We start from the raw sequence: 23,899 nt of genomic DNA on the forward strand, positions 1-23,899 counted from the left end.
AATCAATCAATCAATCTCTCTCTCTCTCTCTCTCTCTCTCTCTCTCTCTCTCTCTCTCTCTCTCTCCCTCTCTCCCCCTCCCCCTCCCTGTCTCTCCTCTCCCTCTCTCTCTCTCTTTCTCTGCCTCTCCCCTCCCCTCCTCCTTCCTTGTAGAAGTCAACTAATTCACCTTGGTGACTTGTGTTTTTGGCATGTACATGCTGGAATTTTCTCTCACAAATCCCAGACAATTCTGGAATGCTTTAACTAAATGAGCCTTTTTGACTAGATATATGTGCTAAGCCACAGGGCCCAATTCTTGGGTCCTTTTTGTTGGTAGCTGGAGATGGAGATGTTTTCTTTCTTTATTAAGATACTGAGTTCTAAACCATTACAGTCCTTCATGACCATGCCTCCCACTCCCTCTCCTCACCCACACTTTTTTTTTAAAGTCATGGCTTCTTATTGTTCTTGTTAAGAATGTGCCAGGGTTAGGCAGCTGAGCCAAGATGGCAGAGAGAAGCCAGGAAGTTGCCTGACCTCTCCCCAGTTTCCCTCGGAAACGATGTTAAATCAAAGCCCCTAAATGCTGGGATTTGTGAATTGCTTTTTTTTTTAGTGTACTTAAAACTCAGATTTTTTTTTTTACTTTGATTCATGGTTTTTTTCCTATTAACTTGCTTTCTGCATTGGTGACAGCTGTCCTATCAGAGGAGCCACATACCAGCTTCAGCATTTTAACTGCAAAATGTCCATCACAGCTCATCATGAGTAATGCAGAGTCTGGTGGGGTTTTGGCAGACCATTTTAGTTTCAAGTATGACATCAGCTCAAAACTACTGCTTGAGGCCATATAGGCCTGGCATTATAAATCCAGAATGAATTTAGAACCTCCCTTGTGCTTTGAATCTGTTTCAGTGGCTTTGGGAACATTTGCCAAATTCTGTCTACCATTTGAATTCTTCAGGGTAGCCGTTCAGAGCTTGCTACCTGAGCTTGCCACGAGTTACCGCCCAAACCCTGCATCACAACAGTAATTTTGTTTCATCCGCTTATTGAAAGGATAATTTCTGCAGTGTGAGGTTGTCAGAATCCTGTCCGCAAGGAGTTCTCTGTGTCTGCCACCTGATATCTGTAGTTGAACAGTAGCTTACCCTCTCTTTTTTCCTTTTTAAATTTATTTTTCTATGCTTAATTTTCAGTGCCCAATTCACTTTTCTCTTTGGCTTGTTGTCTAATGAGCATGTTTAATGAATGTACTTAATCTCATTGTCATGCCTAACAAAATCTTATGGACACGGGTTGCCGTATGCTTTTTGCCATTTTCTGTGTGATGTGGCCATATCTTTTTTTTTTTTATCATTTTCTTGATTTTAAAAAGAAAGAAAATATGAAAGGAAAAGAAAAAGAGAGAGAGACTTGTTCCATTAAACTAGTACCCGTTTAGCAATTTCTGAGTAAATTTATGTGAAATTTGCACTTATGGATTGTTTATCTTATTGTTTGGTGATTTTGTTGACTTACTGATTTTAAACCTTATCGTTGTCTCATTTACCCTAAACCACACTTTCCCCCATTGTACCTTTCTAGAACAAAGCCAATAGCTGGAGCAACCTCCTCTGACAGCATATATTGTGTTCTACATCTGTAGTCTCCACCTATCTGCTAAAAGGAAGAAAGTGTGTTTCCCTTTCAGTTCTCCAGGATAGAGATTGTTGAACATCTGTTGTGATAGAAACTGAAAGAATCTTTACTCTGATGAAAATGTGTAATTTTAATAGGTATTGAGCATTCTGAGGAACTTAGACCTGATCATTTGGCATGCCATAAATATTTGTTGAATGAATAAATAAGAAATTGTTTCTTTTTTGTTCCATAGCTGCAGCTTAGCCTTTCAATGATGTAATTGTACCCTAGTATCCCATCTTCAGTCCCTTCAACCCTGGGCTTGTAATGACCAGTTCTACATGGAACAGATCCCCCTATATATTGAATGAGTCTGAGGCAGAAAATGTGTTTGCCTAGGTATGAGCACAGAATTGGAGAGATTACAAGTATAGAAATTCAGAAGTGAAATGCTGAGTTGTAAATGTTTAGATGATCATATTCACTAGCATCACAGAAATTGTCACATAATATGCCTAATTGCCGTTTTTGCCCTGGTAAGTGATTCTGTCTTGATGGTAGACTAGTTGACAAATAAAGAAAGAAAAGCGTGTCTAGTCACCAGCCTCGTGAGAGGATGCTGCTGATTTCACAGGAAATGGGATCCAAACGATGGAGTAGACAGGAGCATAGGGGACGTAGAAACAGGTGTATGCGAGTGGGGAGAAGGGTGAAGAGTGCTTTGAGCTGTGTTTTCTCGCTCGAGGGATAATGCAGCAGGATAAAGAGGGAACTATCCAACCAAAGCAAGTTCTCTCCCTTTTTTTTTTCAAATGTATATCTTTATCTGTTGGCATAGGCCTTTTTATTGACAGTAAACGCTTCTAATCATTCTGCATAAAGTGCATTCAGAATACAGTGTGAATGATGAGGGGCCTTTTGTTGTATTTTTCCAGAACATTAGCCCACCACCATTGCGCCATGGTTCAGCCTCTCTCTTCTCTGCAGTTCCCATCCTACAGAACCTCATCCACAGACTGTTTCTATTGGGAGAGCCAAAGGGTGTTGTAGTCAAAGGCTTAATTTTGCTCCTAGCTGTCTGGGCACATTTTACCACTCATCTTGAATTAAGGAGTGACAGTCCCAAAGGCAGTGCGCAAGCGCCACCGCCATAACCGTCTAAGGAAACCCTCAAGGTCTTGGCCCTTCTAACATAGTGGAATTAAAATTTAAAAAACTGTGATGCTGTGCGAACTGAACTTCCAGTTTCTACATAGCCCAGCGTGTTATAGTCCTGCCTCAGTACCTAATCACCTTCGCTTCTTGTTTATCTGTTTTAGGCTTGTTGTTTGTTGCTTTTTGGCTCTGGTTTTTCATTTAAGCAGCTTGCCTGGGCTTAGGACTTTCTTTGTGTTTCCTTATAGCCTGAAAGAATTTCAGGGGAGCAGTATGGAATCCATTCTGATGTTTGGAGCTTAGGAATCTCTTTCATGGAGGTGAGTTGAAGAAGTGGATGTGTCTGTGCATGTCTGTACTTAGGTGTCTTGCCAATAGGAAGAATAGAGACTTGGAAAAATTAAAACTGAGAGGTTTTGTTGTGTTAAATGTGTGTATTTATGTGTATACACATTTTTATCTACATATGTATGCATGTGTATGCACAAATGAGGTTCGATTGTAAAATATAAAATAATGGACTTTTCATGTATGATTCTTGTGTGTTTTATAAACTCGCTATGAAGGCAGTTACAGAAGGGAAGTTCCAAAAAATGTTTTGACAGTAACTGCATCAGTGGAACAAGTACATAATTTCCTAAGATGATTACTTTATTTATTTTTAATTTTAATTTTTTTGGTTTTTTTGTGAGGCGATTAAGGTTAAGTGACTTGCCCAGGGTCACACAGCTAGTAAGTGTCAGGTGTCTGAGGCCAGATTTGAACCCAGGTCCTCTTGATTCCAAGGCCAGAGCTCTATCCACTCTGCCACCTAGGTGCCCCATCAAGATGATTACTTTAAAGGATTATACTCATTCTGTGTGAGTTTTGGTATGTTTGCTAGAATAAAATCTATCTCGTTACATTATAGTTGTGTATGTACTTGCATATGTCTGTGTTTGATGTGCTGATACATGGCGTAGTAAGGTCTTAGTTGTTTTTAGCAAGGGTTTCAGTGTCTTTAAACTTTTCGTCTGTATTTACAATGGACTTAATCATAGCAGGTCAGATATAACCCCACTGGAGCTTTACATTTAGCTTCCTGTAGAGTGACCTTTAGTCTGTAGGGACATTCCTGCAGATTTATGTTGGAAATACATCTGACCCAGTCTGGTTAACTATAAATAAAGTGTTTCATTCTGAACACTTACAGATGCTTCAAAAATAGTTTTTTAAACACATGTTGATTTAAAAAGCAAAAGTATTTCTTAAGAGACAGAAAGAGACAAATCTTTTTTAATAGAATATATGCGGCTAAGATTACAGTGACCATTTCATCAGCTTCTTTTGATCAAATGCATTGTCTGTAATGCATGCTAAAGAAAGTATAAATAAAGTGTTCTATTTTTATTAAAACATGTTCTCATATCCCATTTGATACAAGGAGAATGAAGAGAAAATGGACTGTGTGTATATCATAACAATGCACAAACATCTAAAGTTGAGTTTTTCTTTCCAGCAGTTTTCCTCCACTAGCTTCCATGATACAACTACTAAGTTCTCTGGCAATGACAAGACATATAGTATGGTGTAATTAACTGCCTATGTACAAGCAAAAAGAAAATTCAGAGGAATTGTAGTGTTACAAGGGTTCATAACTAGTAACTTTATGATTTACAATGAATATGACATTTTGCTTTGGTTATATATTGGGTTTTGTTGATCTGTTCATCTGAAGCTGATGAAGAGTGTCTATAAAAATGCCAACAGACCTGCTCCATTTATTGTCTGTTATATGCCTTCCAGTTTTATCTATAAATGGTCTTGGGAAGATCTGGCTTAACCAAACTTTCTGCGGAATCATTTCCCCCTACACCAGGGGTGGGAAACCTGTGGTGGCCTTCTAGGTCCTTGGTCGCAGCCTTTTGAGTGAGTCCAAGTTTTACAGAACAGATTCTTTTATTAAGGGGATCTGTTCTGTGTGACCTTTGGATTTACTCAGAGGGCCACACTTAAGGACCTAAGGGGCCACATGTGGCCTCAAGGCTGCAGTTCCCCACCCCACTACACCATTCTTTTCTATTTTGTCAGGTGATATTATTTATAATCTTCCGTTGTTCTCCTGTGTAGCACTTTGCAAATGACCTTATATCCAGTGTTGTCCTTTTGGCTACCATATTTTTCTGTTTGACAAGGAAATCTAGTGGTTTCTGAGCTATTTGGCTTTCTTATCAATTTCCCACTTATGTGTGATTGTATATATATGTGTGTGCACGGGGTGCGTGCGCGTGTGTGTGTGTCGAAGACAGAGACAAAGAGAGAGGGTAGCTTGTTGAATAGATCACACTGTAGTACTCTAAATGTGAAATGCTTGTCCAATAACCATTGAGCTGCTATAATTGGATGTGGTATTTTCCTCTCACCTTTATCTTTTCTTCTGATTTGGTATTGATTTTTTTAAATGTCTACTTCGCCAGTAATTTGCTCTTTCCTGTATGTTAAAGATAAAATCATTTTAATATTTTGGTGTTCTCCATGTCTAGTGCCTTTCAACTTTCTTCTTGAAGAAAGTTTTCACAACATATAGGCAGGCATATAAAGCCTTTGAGTCATCTACAAGTCTTTGGCTCTTTCACGTCTAATCCTAAACAATATTTTCCAACAAATTTTTCACCCTAACTCTACCATCTTTGCTTTAAAGTCATTGAGTATTAATCAGTATGTTAACTTGGTTTGAAGTATCTTGCCAAGTTTTTTTATAGAATTTCTCCATCTTTTCAGCCTCTGCAATGTAAGCTGCAGATATCTTCATGGTGATTGATCTTTTTGCTTGTGCTCATCATGATCATTGCAAGGCAAGATATTAAGTGGTAGCTCATGTTTTTCTGTGCCTTTGGATACATGACGAAACAAACTTCACCAGTCATTTTATTTGCTTCTCCAAGCAAAACCCAAAAGCTATCCTTCCATTTAACTCTAACTTTCTTATGTCTTCTAGTTTCAGTTACAGTGAGAATATCAATACTGATACAGATTGGTTCCTTCAGTAGAAGGACAATTCATTGATATTTGGAAAAGATCTCACATTTAAAATATTAATAACAAAATTAATGTTTATATACTATCTTAAAAATTGTTTAAGACTCAGCATTTTCTGCATCCCTTTCCTGTCATTCTTTAGTTATCACAAAGGGGCAAAAAACAATGGCATAAAATCGAAAGTCATTCTATGGTTTTTTTGGCGAGGGTGCTTAATATATTGCCATGGCCTCACAGTTCATCTCCTAGTACCCAACCTATCAGTGATGGGCCTCTCCATAGTTATGGAAAATGGTTCTCGGTCAGCAGATAAAGTCTAATGCCTTACTAACCCAAGATTATATTCCATCTATTCTGTATGTCTTGATTATACCTACTTATTTACATCTTGTTTCCTCATTAGAATGTAAGCTCCTTGAAGGTAGGGACTGTTTTGCCTTTTTTTTGTCCCTACATTTAGTACAATATATGGCATGTGACAAATGCTTAATAATTGCTTGTTGACTTATATAAGATCAGCAAGGGATAACAGATAACCCTAGTGCTACATTGGTGTACATAAAATATTGGTAGACCTATAAGGTCTCCTCATCTTATTAAGTAATTTCTGTGCAGAAGATTAAGGAAGACCAGGAGTAAGAATTACATAGAATGAGATATGATAGATAGATCGGTGATCTACACCATTGAAAAGACTCCCTTGCCTCCCTTCACCCCAACTCTCAAAGAGATCATTGATTCAAGAAAGTATCGAAGAATATCTAAAAGTTCAGTTCTACTTATTCAGTAAAATTTTCATAAAGGGATGAAGGCAGGATATCATATGACCTTTAGAAGAAAAGAGAGAGAACATTTAATTTTTGAGAGCGGCTGAGACTCAGAGCATCAGGAATGACATAAAAGAAGAAGCAAGTCTGAATGTAAAAGATGAGAAAAAACACAGAATGTTTGAGTAGAGAAAACAGCAAAGGAATGAAATGGTGAGGAAAGAGATAACAATGATCAGGGAACCTAATGGAGGGTTTCTAAGCCAAGTGTGAGAGACTTAAGTCTCAATGCATAGAAGAAAAAGTATGACATGGAAGGATAGGAAAGTCATAGATAGATAGATAGATAGATAGATAGATAGATAGATAGATAGATAGATAGATAGATAGATAGATAGATAAAATGTAATATTTAGGGTTGAAAGATACTTTAGAGATTAAATAATCTAGTCTACCCCTCTAATTTCACAAACATGGGAACTAAAACCTAAAGGACAAATGAGGCTCCCAACCACCCAGTTGCCAAATTGGGTTTGAAACTAGGTCCTCTACCTCCAAAAAGCCAGTGCTCTGCTGCCTTTCAGTTTATTATCACTTAAAAATGTTTATTAAAGAAGTATGCATCTTCATGATGTTTTTCTGTGTCTGCATAAATGGAGCCATATCGAGATAATTCCTTCTCTCTAGCTCACTGTCATCAAGGATATACATGTTGATGTAGAACGATAAGTAGGGGCAGCTAGGTGGCAAAGTGGACAGAGCTCCAGCCTTGGAGTCAGAAGGACCTGAGTTCAAATCTGTCCTCAGACACTTGACACTTACTAGCTGTGTTACCTTGGGCAAGTTACTTAACCCCAATTGCCTCACCAAAAAAAAAAAAAAAAAGGAAAAAAAAAAGATAAGTTAAGGAAGTAAGACCAAATAAAGCAGAAAACCAATATGCATTTAAACAATAAATACTGTTTAGGGTAACAACTGTCTAGTTTTGGAGATGGAGAGTGGATAATGTCATTGAGTTCTCAAATGAGAAAGTTTGAATTTTCATAAAGAGGGCATGTAATAAAGAATTCAGAGGCACAGCATGATTCTGAAGGAACAAGATATATAAGAAGATCCTTAAAGTAAGAGTTCTTAACCTGGGATCTAGAAAGTTTTTTTTTTTACATTTTGATAGCTATATTTTAATATAAATACTTTCATTTATAATCCCAAATTTAAAAATATTCACTGAAGAGGGCAATAGCCTTCACCAGTCTCCCAAAAAGGTCCATGCAAGGGTGTGCTAGAGTCAGCTCATACTGGCTTGCAAGAGCCAGTTGTTAAATGTTCAGTGTGAGCATTTACACATTGGAAATTGGCAAATACTGCAAATCATATCTTGGTTTGTTATTTTTTTTTATTGTTTTAACTTAAGAAAATGATAGATAAAATGTAAATAATGCAGATTAAGCTTAAAAGTGAGTCGTGTTTTTGGAGAGCCAGTTGTTAAACATTTACCATTTATCCCAGGATCCATGACACAAAAATGATTAAGGACCCCTGATTTAAAATCATGAGAAAGTTGGGGGCAGCTAGGTGGCACAGTGGGTAGAGCACTGGCCCTGAAGTCAGGAGGACCTGAATTCAAATCTGGCCTCAGACCAGACACTTGATATTTACTAACTGTGTGACCCTGGGCAAGTCACTTAACCCCAATTGCCTAAAAAAAAAAATCATGAGAAAGTTGATCCAAGAAAAAGAGTTGAAGAACAAATCTTTTCATTTCTGTCTTGTCTAGGTTAAGGTTCCCAGAAAATAAAGTGAGCTATGTATGTGTGTGTTATTAGTGTTCTAAAAGCGTGATGTTCAAATTACTTCCTGAAACATTATCACCATGCTTAAAGGAAGAAGTACCAGTCTTCTTATGTATATGATTCCTGTTGATCTGGGGCCTTGTATTGATAGAGATGACTCAGAGCCAAAATGTGACATCTAAACAGTGGAAACAGAAAGCCAAGCAGGGTGATCCTGTGTGTGATCCTGGTTGGTCCCCATAAGAAATCCAGGAGGACGTGAAACACCAGACTGTACAAAAACACCTGAAGTTTAGCAGTCAGAAGTAAATCCTACTTTCTACTTGTGTACTTACTCGTCTCAAAGTATTTCCAGACAAACAGCCTTATTTGTTCTTCCGGAATGGCTATGATATGAGAAAGAAAGAAATAATTATTCTCGTTTTTGAGATTAGGAAACTGAGTCAGAGCAACAACAACAACATAACGATCAGGGCCGCTTGCGGGGGCCAGACATCCCGGCAGAGGACTCTTTCCACGCACACTCTACCCTCTCCATGAAGCTCTTTGGTATAAGAACCAAAGGACAGTCTTCCTCTTTGAGGTTCTTCCTTGATCATTTGTTTACTATTTCTCTTTTTCACCACGTAGCCATCTTCCCCATTGGCAGATAGGATAATAGTATACCTTCTTAAGGTGTGGCATTTAAAAATCAGCAAAGAGACAGATACATCTGGGTCTTAAGTTTACAAAGCCTTAATAACAAACTGTGTATTATACTGGAACAAAAACTTTCCCTTTTTCCCGTCAGACAGCCTTGATAGCCTTATGCAGAGTTTGAAATTGACAAAGATACTAGCCCTAAAATGGAAGCTTTACTTCATAAGGAAAAAATGAGATCATTCCTTTGGAGCACACCAGTTGCTAAGGTTTAGCACATAGAAAAGAGAGTGTCCTACCATATTGCTTATTTTAGATGACTTGATTCTAGCAGTTTTTTGTGTAGGGAGTTTTCCCCTGTATTTATCAAACAGAATAAACCCTATTTTAGTAGGAGTGATGCACTCTTGAACTCCCCTCTTAGTACTGAGAAGATCCCTTCAATTATGGCATGTAATAGTACAATCTCTTAAATCTCTGGACAAAAATCAGTTGTGTTGCGATGGTACAGACTCACAGATACTCAGTGCAAGAGGGTTTAACAAGAGGTTTAAGTAGAATTATAATGCAAAACTCATGAACTAGGACAAAATGGAAGAATTAATCCTGCCCCAGGATATTCGTGTGCATCTCTTGGAAAATCAATGCATATGTGAGTCAGTACAGTTGAGCATTCATATGATAGTCTTGTGGTTCGTATACATGACTTCAAGATTGAACTTTAAAATGTAGATATGTTTAATACATAACTAAAGACTGGTTTTAGCCAAATGATGGTTATTTTGTTTGGTTTAGTTTGTGTTTAACAGTTGCCTATTTAATATTTTTGGCACCTAAAAGACTTTGGCTCATAATTACTCCAATGTCACCTTTAAATTTCTAGGGAAGTGGGTCACTCTTGGTTATCACTCATCAGTCACTGCATATTATTGCTGGTGGGGGGAATAGATGGGTTAAAAATCAAATACACGTATGCTACTACCTGAAAAGTCAAAATTAGAAAAATAAAAAATGACCTTTTAAAATATTTTAATTTGGTTTTTTTAAAAATCTGTTAACTTTGGCCAAACTTCCTATGAATATTAGTTAAAGAAAGGGGTTCTACCAGTGCCTCTTATAAATAAAATACATTTTCTTTTTAATAACAACTAACGTGATCTCTACTTATATGTTTTTAAAAGAATACAGAACATCCACATTATAAGCATTCAGCTAACTCATCTTACATTTACCGTACTCCATATCAATTACATATTTGTCCTTAAAAAAAAGAGAACCATTTCACTCCTTAATATATTCTTGCTCTTGAAGAACATGCCCTTAAAGTTTATTTTTTTAATTTATTTTTATTTAGAATCCTTCATGAAGGGTTATTTTAAACCTTGTTAGGTTGATCGTAGATGATCCTGGCAGGTATTTACACCATAGCTGATATCAGGCAAACATCTTTAGTGTCTGTATTTTGCTCTTTTCACTCAAGTGCACTCTCTCCCTTTGTTTTTCTTCTACGTTATGCTCTCTCCTGAGCCAGGCTCACAGAACAGTTTGGCTCGGTGTGCTTTGTTAATTGGTATGTCATGTGATCCTTTGAGACCTCTTTTCAACATGATCACTGTTTTATTGAAGTGGCTTGAGTGATGTGTTAAATGATGAAAGCAAGGACAGCAGTTTAGAAAAATGTCTCAAGATAGGTGAAGAAGATATTCATGGTGCCATACAAGGTCATGGTCATTAAAGTAACACCATCAATTGATGTGGGGATGGGTGGTATTTCTAGGTTATATTCTACTGGCAAATAGTAGAACTAGAGTTTATTCTAGAGTTTTATACTCCTTGCTGGGTTTAAAAAAAAAATCTAAGAAGCTTAGCCTTGATATTCCTATAGTTGTAGAGTTAGCCATTTGCTCTTAAGTCCTTCCTAAGTACCACCCTTAACACCAAAGCAACACATACCTTTTAGGTATGTTGTAAGTGTCAGATATGTTCTGAGTGCTGTCGTGTATTGACTGGACTTGCCATCTTCTCTGTAGCAATGCAGCAAATTTCTTGGCTTCAGAACTAGTAGGGGAAACTCACAATTAAAAAAATTAAACAGTGACCTTTTAGGAGGTTTTAATTTGGCTTAATTTTTTTTAATTCACTTTGGCCAAACCTCCAAGAAACTGAATGTTAGTAGATGAAGAAAATGTTTCTGAGTTATAAGAAACATAGCCCCTAAACAATTGTGTATTTTAACGCTAAGTATTTTAGCCAACCTCACAGTATTTACAGAACTTTAGTAAACTTTGAAATTTGTAGGTCCTAAATTAATTAGTTCAAAGCTTATTTTGACTTTTTCATAAGATATTCCTATTTTCATTTAGATGCCTTTTGGAGTTTCAGAATAAAATTAGTTTCACATGTTTCTATTGTTGACACTGTAAATTATATGCCAGCCTTCATTCTGAAGCCCAGATTTTCAGAGCCTTATCTCTCTGCTATGATATTTATTTGAGACCAAATCCTGATTTACAGAATGATAGTTATACTGTGTTTCCATTTTTATGTAACAGTAGGAGAAATATACCTATATGTTATGTATCTGGAGATTATTCTTCCCTTTTTCCCCCCTCAGCATTTCTGTATCATGGAACCACTTCATTTTTCTAAGTGACATTTGGCACAGCTTTCAACCAGAATGTGAGTTTTTGTTGGGGAAATGGAAAAGAATAGTTATACATAGACATCAGTAATTTTTTTTTTCCCAAATAGGTTTTAGCATGAGAAGTAAAAGCAGTCCGGTATAGCAACCACATTCTTGGGAAATCTTAAGAGCCAACTCTGTTGGCCTGTTTGCCAATATGCTAAAACAAATTAATGTCAGAACAGACTCATCAAAAAAGTGAAGTAGATGCTTCACACTACTAGCAGATACATAGGACACAGTGAATTAGATGAAATAAAAATGGAAGTATTTAAGAAATACTATATAGCTTAGGTCCTATAGCCCAGTTTTCTATCTGACAAACTTCCAAAGAAAGTCTGGGAGTATGGTAATAGTTTCCGTCCATATTTTGCTCAGAATTTAGGCACATGATCCCAGTATCACTAAACTCCTCCTTAATAATGATGACTCTGTTTTCCATTAGCTACTTGTTCATATGTGCATACTTTACCTACCTTGAAATTCATCAAGGATTTGTGATTTCATCAGTGTAGGTAATGGCTCTACCTATGTAGATGAGGATACTCTTCACCTTTAATAAATGTTTTTTGCGTTGATGTGAGCAGAAACATTCAGCTTCCTATGGTCCTTCTTTTGATGATTTGTCTCTTCATATTAGCTTGGCTGGTCCTTGGGCAGTAAGATATATAGAGTATCCCAAATAGGCTTGGTTCAGTTTTAAGCTATTAAAGCTATTTAAATTATTGAAGTTTTAAATTACACCAAGGCTTTTGGGACATGTAGTCTGTTCCTAGGCCTGTTTTTGAAGCTTTGCCAGTGTAGTCAGAACCGTCAGAGCTTATGATTCACTAGCATAGCCTTCAAGAGACCCAGGGCCATCCTGGGTCCCTGATGAGGTTTTAGAGTAGGACTTTAGTGGAGATCTCTGAAATATTATCATACAATATTTATTGAACTTTTATTGAATACCTAGCACTAAATTAGATATTTTGGGAACTTAATAATATTTAAATATGGTCCTCCAGTTCTGAATGGTTTATATCTAATAAAGTATACAACAGTACTCTACATGCCCTGAACTCAGTCAACATATACAACATATACAGTAGAAATCACAAATATCATATGGCATATCATTATCACTCTGTTAATTATTTTAGTAAATAAGAACATTCAGTTTTGATTATGAAATATGCATTTTTGACCCATTGTGCAAAAAAGGGACAGATTTCAAGTCTAATAAATATAGCTGATAACTAATGATTTTTTGATGCCCTGTGATGATAAGAGTTGGTAATCTTTAGCCCATCGCTGTCAGCTTTTCTGTATCATAAAAGCTTTTCTCAGAGCTGGCACTGATTGACTACTCTCAGTGCAGGCACTAAGCATTTCAATTGGTGTTGGAGAGATTTCCTGTTCTTTACTTGATGAACTCTATTAAGGATTACATATGGAAATTGGGTCTGATTCCTGTATGTGTCTTATGTGCTAGTGCAGCTATTGAAGAAATTTACTTGCTGGTCAGCTTTGTCTGTAGAAAACCAGTAGGCAAAAGGGTCAAAGAGGAGAAGCAGCCAAAAGCATGAGAAATGTTGAGACAAGTTTCATTAGAGTAGAGTCAGAACTATATGATCCTCTGACCCTTTGGCTGAAATATGGTTGTGCAAAAAATTATGAAATAGCATCTGCCACCCATCTTCTCTGTCCCTTATTCCCATATTGGGCTTCCGGCTATGTTTTAGCCAAGTTTCTTCAGTGGCTGTTTGATTGGGGGGGGGAGGGGTTGTTTGTTTCTCCAGAACTATTGAAACTTATTGCATAATGAGGTATTTCTTGTTGTTGAGTTGTTTCGGTTGTGTCCAACTCTTTGTGACCCCATTTGGGGTTTTCTTCACAAAGATACTAGACTGGCTTGCTGTTTCCTTCTCCAGCTCATTTTACAGATGAAGAAACTGGGGCAAACAGGGTTAAGTGACTTGTTCAGGGTAGCACAGCTAGTAAGTGCCTGGGGCCAGATTTGAACTCAGGAAGATGAGTCTTCCTTACTTCAGGCCTGGCTCTTGATCCATTGAGCCACCCTGCTGCCCTCCATCGTAAAACTATCAAAGCAGAATCTAATGCCCAGATGTCAGGAATGCTGTAGAAAGACTTATTCCCTGACCTCTAGTGACTTCTAATGTGTCTTCCAAATCTAGAATTCCATGATTCTGTGATATTTCTGCAGCTAACATTGTGATATCTCTAGGAACTTCATTACCTTTTGGCCAGGACTCCATAAACAGTAGCAGCAGTTAAATTAGTTGGCTCTTTAAAAAAATGTATCAAACACCATGAACAAGCTACCAACCATGTTTATACACAGATTCTGTGTGTGCTAGATCTGTTGTCATATGCTGGCACAACATCATTTTAACAAATGGTATTGCAGTATGCAATATGATACTTTATACTAAAGCACTTATATATCCCTGATCTCTTTTAATTTTTATGACAACCCTCTGAGTTTTTCCACAGCATTCCTGACAGATGGGCACTAATCTCTGCTTTGGTACTTCTTATGATGAAGGGCAGTTAGGTGGCACAGCAGATAGAGCACTGGGCCTGGATTCAGGAAGACTCATTTTCCTAAGTTCAAATCTGGCCTCAGATACTTACTGGCTGTGTGACCCTGAGCAGATCACTTGACCCTGTTTGCCCCAGTTTTCTCATCTATAAAATGAGCTGGAGAAGGAAATGGCAAACCACTCTAGTGTATCTTTGCCAAGAAAACCCCAAATGGGGTCACAAAGAGTTGGACGTGACTGAAACTACTGAACATCAGTGAGCTGGATAGGGCTGGTATTATCATCCCCATCTGACATAGGAGGCAATGAAGGTCCATTATATTGTAACTTGCCCAAGGGATACAAAAGCAAAAAACATCAATAAAACGTATTTAAAAGCAAACTCCTGCCCAAGGTCATCAGACGAGTGAACAATTAGAACCCAGCTCTCCTGACTCCTACTCCAGTACTTCTTCCACTATACCATAGAGAAGGGTAAGTAAATAGAAAAAAAGATGTTAATGCTATCGCAAATGAGATGATGTTCATAAGGTACTTTGCAAATGTTACAGCTCTACATATATTTAATTGAAAATAGACAAATTTTTAAAAGCTAACATTATTTGTAAAATCTGATGCCTATGTTATATGTTTAAAGGGAATGTAGAAGGTAGCTTAGTCTCTGATATGTCTTCAAACTAATTCACAAATAACACAGCAGTATGTTTGTAACAGTTAGATGCACAACAACAAAAGAGACTTGCAGATTTCTGCCATTTGTAGCAATCTGTCAGGAGCCTTCCCCCGACCTATAGCTGAATGACTGTGTTTGTCATGTTCTAACTTACCAAAGGTAAAGATGAATTGCATGAATGCTGGAAAACAGCAGACAGTGCATTGTGTTCCTAGTGCTAGGCAGAACAAGACATTGACCTCATTTGATGCTAGCTCGATTGTCTTTGAAATATCCAGAGATCATCAGAACCATATAGATTAGGGTGCCTTTTGAAGGCTAGTTCTTTATATAAGATAGAGTTAGATGCTCATTGTTGCAAGACTTATTGAATAGAAAAATTTAGAAAAGAAGAGCATTGAATGCCTATCCCAGACATATGCATCCAGAGATTCCTGTTGTGATAATGACTGTGAACTACTGGAAGACACAAGGTGAACATTAAGTAAATATATTAAAAGCATCATTCCTTCACTCTTATTTGGAGACTTCAAGTATTTGTTGAATTAAACCAGTTAGATTTGAGTGCTTTGGGGTACTACCAATTGGAGCTTTTCCCCTTGTCATAGCTTAACGTTACTTAAACTAGGAAAATTCATTGCACTTTTTTAAAAAACAAACTACCCATTTAATCAGTGATGCTTAAATATGAAGAATAGTCATTTTCTTTGTTAATGTATCCTTCCATAACAGTGACATAAGCACGGCTCATCTGTGTTAGACTTGCAAACACTATTACTCAAATTAAGAGGTTCTAACATTCATCAGAGATATGTAAAATGAAAATCAGATGTGTTTGTCACTGTGTTAAATCTCTACCTGTGCGAGGCCTTCATCATAGGATTAGAGCTGGAAGTGATCTTAGAGGTCATCTAGCCCAATCCCCTCATTTTACAAATGAGGAAACTGAGATGCAGGGGGGTTAACTGACTTTCCCAAGGTCATACAGTAAGGGGACAGATCTGAGACTTTAACTCAGGTCATCTGGTTTCAGAGCCAGTATTTCTCCCACTTAACCGTGCTACCTCCCTGGGGAGATGTCAGTGAAGAATCATGTAAATAAAAAGCATGGTATGGAATTGTCATTTTTATCATCAAGTCAAACAACTTTTAATTAATGTGAACCTTGACCAGGTTCAGAGTGAAATACCATAAGGTATACAGAGAAGTATAACATATCCTTACCATCAAGAAGCTTATAATCTAGCTAGACAAGCCATGAATACATTGAATACTACTTCAGCAATAATATCTTCAACCAGTAGACACAGCCCATCACCAAGCCTATACTTAGGACCTTTGCAGTTTGGTGGGACCTTCCAGAATTTGTGGTATGCTGGCATAACCTTTGAGAAAGCAGGGTCCTTTGGTTTCTTATGCACCAGGAGGAGTCAACATGGCAAGACTTTATTCCCTCCAAAAATGCAGATTGGCAATAAGCCATCCATGCCTGCATACCTTGTCCCTATCTCCATCTTGCAGGAAGGACATGACCATCTATCTGTTAATCTTTTTGTCATGTGACCAGCCCATATTTTTCAATTATACATTTCTTTGATGGCTTCCTTTACACTACTTTCCCTTTGTAACTCATGTCCTCCATGCATCTCTTCAGTGTGGGACAGTGGAAATAGTACAGAAATTCAAGTCGTAGGACCTGAATTCAAATTCTGGCTCTGTTGCTTACTTACCCACTCGGTCTTGGGCAAATCACTTAGTCACTTTGGATGTATGTTTCCTCCACTTTAAAATGAGGTGATTGGACTAGATCATTTCTGAGGTCCATTCTAGCCCTACATATGTAATCACCTAATAATCTATGATCCTAACATATGGCAGATTATGAAACACTAGTCTCTGAAGAGAAAACATGTGCCAAGGTTTTCTTTGTGTTTTTTTAAACCAACAAAATTAAATAACAACAAATCCAGGCATGCAAAGGATTTGACAAGATAAAGCATTTCCAGATGAATAGTAGAGACAGTGATTGGTATGAGCACAGAAGAGGAATACAGCTGTATGAAGAGGAGTGATCTGCGTAGGTTTCATAGAGGAAGAGGCTTGAGTGGCTATTAAAGGATAGCTAGGTTGAGATTCCATCTGTTGCTCCCCCTCCTAACAAAAAAGTCAAACGCCCTTGATGGTACATTTTGAGTTGTGCAGATATGTTTGCAGTAATTTCATTTTTGACTTGGAAAAATAAAATGTTTGCTCTCATCCATTATGAGTAAACTATATTGTTCTTTAATTCAGAATCTCTCACTGCAGTCCCCCTCAGTGCACAGAACACGATTAAAAAAGAGACCTTTATAGTCATTTTAAGTGACTTGTAGAGATTTAGCTATATGCTCAGATATTGTAATTACCAGTGCTCTGAATAGAACCACTGATGGAAATCAACATGGAACAATTAAAATGTCTTTAAAGCTACAATTTGGGGAGTCTCAATATGGAGATTTTTTTTAACAACTACTACTAACCATACCATGTTTACTCTAGGTTAGCTGAAAGGTTATATTTAAGTTAAATATTTATATTCTATGAAGGGAGTGTTTAGACAGGTTTTTTTGTTGGATCTATGGGTGAGTTCCTAGGCCTTTTTGGAAAGGAGGAAGGAAATTTTGAAGGAGAAGTAGCAGTGGGGCATATGTGTTCTTGGGGTAGACATGGTGTGACCAAGATTTAAAGAATCAAAGCAGTAGCCTTCAGCATGAAGACCACTTTTTATCATCCTTACCCAGCCATCACAGTGAAGAAAGACAGTGTCCAGCTGTAGCAGTAGTTTGGTAGTGGCAGAATTAGAAGTAAAGGTACTAGTGCCTGAGGGGTGGGTCATGAATTAATAATTGCTATGTGGCGGATGAGCCCCGTCAGAAGAGCTGAAAATGAGGAAGTTGCCTTGCAGAGTGCTATCAATCACTCAGTGACCATAACTTCCAGTAATTAGTGTATTTTATGGGCCTTTGCTTCAGTGGCTCGAAAGCACATATGCTCCAGTCACAGCTAAACTTTGCTGGAGTAATATTCCAGGATGATTTATCCTCCTGCTGCACTGGGATGTAACCCTATATTAGGTGAAGATTGTGAACTAAGCTGCAATAAAGTGTAAGTTTAGGTACAGTTTGCCCAGGTTGAGACCTCTATGTATCATGCTTTCCAGCATTCACAGTTCGGCTGCAGTGGGCAATCATTTTTAACAGTGAAACAAATACAGCAATTAAAGGAACAGCATTAGGATATTGTACTTGTGAATTACTGTTGCCCTCTTCCCATATAAGCACCCACAGTAATAAGCCCATCTCTAATTAAAAAAAAAAACCCACACTATTAGAGGCATTTATTTGTAATGCTTTCTTTTCTGTATTATTATTATTATTATTATTGTTATTAGCAATTTACTGGTAAAACAGAACATTTAGAATAACAGATAAGTATGCTGTTTGTTTTATTTATTTTGGCATCATTGTGTTTGGGTCCCCCAAGTTAAAGGCGTCGCTTAGAATTGTGCTTTATAGAAAGAGCCTAGTAAAGACTGCTGGCTGTTCTTCATAAGCACTGAGGTATGTTAAAGAGCAGGAGTGTTATAGATAGAGCAGGGTCCAGACTGTCAGGATGGGGATCCTCACTCTTCACACAAAGAAAAGTGTGTTATCTGCAAAATCTCCTGAGAGCACAGCATTGTCTCTCCAGGCATAATGGATACCGCATTCTGTTTTCAGGAGTTTTTGCAGAAAATACACTTCACCATTGTCTAAACATCAGTAGAGCCCAGAATTCTTCATCATTTAAGTTCTGCTGCCAGCCCACAGTGTGATGTTGAGCAAATTCTGGTGCCTCCTTAGTGTCCTCCTCTACAAAACAAGGAGAATTCTGTTTTCGATGAAGCTTTTGGAGATCCTTTAGAGGAGTGCATTATGGGAAAATCAAGCATTGACAGTAGGCTAACAAGATCACTGCTCTTCTCCAAACACGACAAGGTCAAGATGTTTCCCTATCATTTTAATAAGTTTCCTTAAATTTCCTTAAACACTAGCAATAAACTTCATTTCTAAAGTCCAGAGGTTGAAAGAAATTCGTAATCTGGCACTACTGTCATATTTATTGCCTTGTCTTTAATTTGCAATGTATTTTAATATCGTACAGGTTAAAAAATAATAGTGAAACAAACTAATTGTCTTTAATTAAAGTGAATTAGGGTTTGAATTTAATATATTTGTTGTAGTAAAACTGATAATGGAGAGTGTCCCAAAGGTTATTAGGGCATATTTCTGTTGGGCCTGATGGTATTAGTAATAACCCTCTTCCTCATAGTTCTAGACATGAACAAATATGTCACTTCATCAGTCTCTGTTACTCGCACTTATGCCCCTCCGCAGGGGTTGCAGATTCCACAAGTTATCAGCTAATGGCGTTATACATTAAAAATTGAAGCTTTCCTCACTCCGAGGCCATTCAAGGCTTTGTTCTTAAGCCCCAGACACTTTGGAGTGCAGCTGCAAACTATAGGCAGAAGATTAAATTAATTTGTAACTCTTTTTTTTTTTGGTCCTGCATTACTAAATCCTCCACATTTAATTGAAACTCTACTTCAAGATGCTTTGTGTTTCTGCTCTTCTTTGTTGTCAGTTGAACCACGGAAGCACTTTAACGCTGGAAAATTGCTGTGATATCCTTTGGATTTTTTTTTATCATGCAGTAAGAGGACAGTGAAATTGATACATGAGAAGGAAAGTAAAATCTTAGGGTAGATTTTGAGGTATTTAATATTTATTAAGGCCCTTCACCAGCATAGTTTCAGATGATTTAAACGATCTATCTAGGAGTGAGTAAATTGGTCTTGGAATGAAATCTCACCTAGGGAATTTTATGTAATCCAGTAGTTAAGTCTGATTTTTGAAAGTTTCCCCATGTCTGAATGTTTCAGACTGGCTGCTGCTTTTCTATAAAATGAGGGTTTAACGGCAGCACGCAATCTAAATGCAAAATCCTTAGATGGAAATTTAATTGTGTAAAATGTGCACGAGGTAATTAAGAACAAATTTTAGAACATTTCAGACTATAAAGTCCTCCTTCAGCTAGATCACTGGCTATATGGTAAGTGCTTATTTTCAATTTGCAGTTATGCCGAGAAACATAGAATGTATCTAAATTAAGAGTAAAAAAAAATCCCATGCTCTTCAGCATAACTGTACATTTTAAAACTACTGGCACAGTGTAGTTGATAAACTAAGACTTCATCACCTAAATATATGCCCCAAACTTCCTTTCCACACATTTTCCAATGACAGGATGTATTTTCTTTTCGTTGTTTGTACCTTAGCAATGTAGATAATTCTTAATAGCAAGGAAGACTATTTCTGTTGCTTGGCTAAATAAGGATTCTCTTTCCTAACTTTTTAGCTTACAATTTTACAGAATTTCTGCCCTGTACTTTCCTCTCAATTATCATTATCCTACACATATTGGAGCTTCAGATTTTCAGAGTCAACCATATTAAAATGCCTCAAACCGATACTCTTAGGAATGGGATGAATCCCCAGTGTGATGAGATCTGTAAGAGAAGAAACTCAGAGAACATTCCTAGTTTTACAATAAAATATTAGCAGCCTGGTGTTATTTAAATGTATTCCCAACTGGTAGATGGTTTTAGAGCATCCTTTTTTGCCTTTTAAAAAATAAACTTGCCCACAATGAGCATAGTGTTGTGCAGTTTACTTAATCTTAAGTATTTGGAATCAAAATGCACTTTAAAAACAAACAACAAATGCTAAATAGTATCCAGGAGGGGAGGGGGATGAAGCTTTTCTGGAGCTTCTATGTTGTGAGCTGCCCCCCTCCTGGGAGTGGAGGGGAAGTGAGTCTTTTGATAGATTGCTATGGCTTGTGAGCCTCCTGTATTTTTAAGTGTACTTTTTTATTGGACCTAAGCTGCCTATATTTAAATGCTTCTTTTGTAAAGATGATAAAGGGAGCAAAATTTTCTATTGGCATAGCCTTAATCTGTTTGCTTTGTTGGGATTCTTTTTTTTTTCTTAAACTGTTAACCTATTTATAAATCTAAATCTACATACAAAGGTCATTGGTTGGCTGAACTTAAACCATTTTACTCAGTAAATTTAATTAAGAAAATACAGTGCAACTCATAAGCAAATGAGTTTTTTCCTAGTTTTAAACCAAACCACCCTCTTGAGTGCTGATTGCCTTGCTCGACCCCTGGTGATACAGAAACAGGCAAAATTAAAAAGGACATTAAAGCTTCATTAAATCTGAAACACATTTAGTACAGTGACATATCTGCAGGCCATTTCAGGGAAGATTACATACTCTCTTTTGTAAGTTTTCTAATTTATAATACCTTGACAATAAAAAAGGGGGGGGCGGGGAAGGATTAGAGAAGAATGCAAATACATCAATAGAGCAGTAGCGGTAAAAGATACAGAACCAGTGTTTGACTATTTCTGAAATTTTCACCCATAGTGTATCCTCTCCCCTATAGTAGATTCATTGATTTAAAAAAAAAACAAAAACTTTTGACAGCCCTATAAAGAACTTGTTGTTCATGCGCTAGTATCTTCTCAGAGTCCTTTCCCTTATTTACTGTCTTGAAAAAAGAGTTTGATAAAGGGCTGGCTTGGTCTACCATTGTGGTACTGCCTATCATTATTTTCCTTCTGCTTTGCCACTAGACAAATATTGTGAAGTGTAAATATTGCAGCTGCATTAGGCCTAGGACCACAGGAAAATGGAGAGTTAAGACCCCCTTTCTCCTTGTGTCTAGGAATCAGTTTTTAATGCCAGCCCAATAGTGCCACTGCCTATTTCCACAAGTTAGGAGCATTACTTCCTGGAAAGATGTCTGATAGTGACAAGTAACGGAGGGGGAAGAATTATGCTCCTTTTACGGCCTATACTGGTCATGGACAAGGAGCTGTTCTCCTGTCCTCCAGTGCCAAGGCAGTGTGCTTGAAAGGGATCCTCCTAGGAGACTAGTTGTCAAAGAGGGATGAGGTTCAGTAGGATGTCAGGGAAATGTACAAGAAAAAGAAAGCATGGCTAGTCACAAAGTGATGAGTTCATAAGTTCAACCTCTACCACCTGTCCCCAAACACCCAGTCTGGACTTGTAATAAGGAAAGACTCCCAAATTGACCAGCCCACCCTGAATTTTCATTAGCCAGTTTTCATGCCTGTAGGAACTGGGTAAGCATAAAGTGATGCCACTTTTGACTGACACTAGCCAAAAAAAGCAAATGCTTATTTCCAAGTCTACTTATAGTTAATTTTTTCAAGAGGAGAAGACACATGATGGTTAGAAATATGGAGGGTTGGGCTTTGGGGTTTTTTGTTTTGTTTTGTTTTTTGACACATGAGAATGGACTTCTTCCGTCTTTTTCTTTTTTAAACATTCCATGTCTCTTTTTTTTTTCTTTTAACTTTCAAAATCCAAGGATCAGTATACTCTGCCTATTCAGGGTCCACTTTCAAGAGGATGTTCTCTGAATTGAGACATTTTTAGCCCAGGCTGTGCTGTGAGCAAAGTTCTAATACCTGCTAGCCAGCCAGATAAAATTCAACATTCTTCTGTTTCTTATCTTTTTAGGTGAAATAAATTTTTTTGGTCATTTCTAACTCTATGAAAAGAGTACATGCAAAATACATAATCTAGAGATCAGTATAATGCTAGGCAGCAGCTTTTAGTGAGCCATCACCGTCTGTCATGTCTATATAGAATGGTAAGCACCTTTAATCAATATGTTATTGACATGACATCCCATAATGATTCCTCCTGAGTCGCCATGCAAGCTCCCATTTACAAAATATTGGGGTGAACATTCAACATAATATGTGGGAACAGAGTAGCATCCTTCACACTTTGATATTTTGTCAACATGCAACAAGCAAGCTAAGAAAAAACATTATTTGCTAATGTACCCATTTATTGTATCTTTTCTATTTATGTTGGGAAGGGGGCAAAGTACTGAACAAAAAAAATGTTAATTAACTTTGTGAACCCATGAAATATTGAGCATTAATAGATCTTGGTAGATAAGGTATGACTATAAAGTAATGACATTGCTTATTCAACAAACACAACAAACACACACCTAAATGAACATTTTCTCTTCAAAGTGGTCAGGTTAGGAATCTGTAGACTTATTCTAACTCTGCTGCCTTTGTTCAAACTACGTGATGTATTTTTTAAACATATCTTCAGCATTGGTAAATCTCAAACCCTTAGGGCTAGATAGAATGTTTGGCAACTACTAAGTAATTTATTGACTCATTCAACAGTAATCATTTATTAATGTGCAATCCAACAAGCATTTATTAAGTACCTTCTATTTGCTAGGCTGATAACAATGACAAAATGAAAGTACTTTCTGCCATCAAAAGGCTTATATTCTATTGTAATTAATGCACAGCGTATTCTAGACACTGGAAAAGATAAAAAGGTAAATAAGAGATAGTTCTTGCCCTCAAAGAAGTTAAAATTCAAAGCTAAATCTGGTGCTAGGTGGCTAAGGTAGGAGGCTGAGATCAAGCTGGGAAATAGTGTTACTGGTCCAGAATGGGGCATGGCCATAAAAGTAATGAGACCAGTTTTTGTGACTGAAAGCAGTTCCACTAGTGGAGTTGCAAAATGTTTTATGCAGTGACATATATTGTATGACTTTTCAAGGTGACTAAGGCATGTGACTTATTTAAATGTGAAAGTTCTGGTATACTTGCTTTCAAAAAAAAAAGCGTGGCTTTGTAGTCACACTTCCTTTTTTTGGGTAAATTACTCCTTTGCTGATGAGCAGGAGACCAAGATTAAACAGTTTACAAATAATAGATTACAGTTAGAGCAATAAATAGTTACTAGACCCCTGATCTCAGCTTCTAGGTCAATCTCTTTTCTTTCTTGTACCAGCTTCACAATCTTGAAATGTGGTATTTTTTCAACATCAACAGCTAAATGACTGAAAAATCACTGAAAAG

General features: G+C 37.2%; 1 protein-coding gene across 8 annotated transcripts in view; it reads left to right on the forward strand.

The window, feature by feature from the left end:
* MAP2K5 (mitogen-activated protein kinase kinase 5) overlaps positions 1 to 23,899 on the forward strand; it is a 282,818-nt gene that overhangs the window by 168,853 nt on the left and 90,066 nt on the right. For 5 of the 8 annotated variants that reach the window (XM_078151216.1, XM_020982680.2, XM_020982672.2 and 2 more), the window contains one exon: positions 3,009 to 3,080. The exons of the other annotated variants lie outside the window; for them this stretch is intronic. In XM_078151216.1, coding sequence (XP_078007342.1) covers positions 3,009 to 3,080 — 72 coding nt within the window. The remainder of the gene's footprint in view (positions 1 to 3,008; positions 3,081 to 23,899) is intronic. 8 annotated transcript variants of the gene reach the window in all.

This window comes from Phascolarctos cinereus, unplaced genomic scaffold (assembly GCF_003287225.1).
Source record: "Phascolarctos cinereus isolate Bilbo 61053 unplaced genomic scaffold, phaCin_HiC Scaffold_3;HRSCAF=262, whole genome shotgun sequence".
In the NCBI taxonomy this organism is placed as follows: domain Eukaryota; kingdom Metazoa; phylum Chordata; class Mammalia; order Diprotodontia; family Phascolarctidae; genus Phascolarctos; species Phascolarctos cinereus.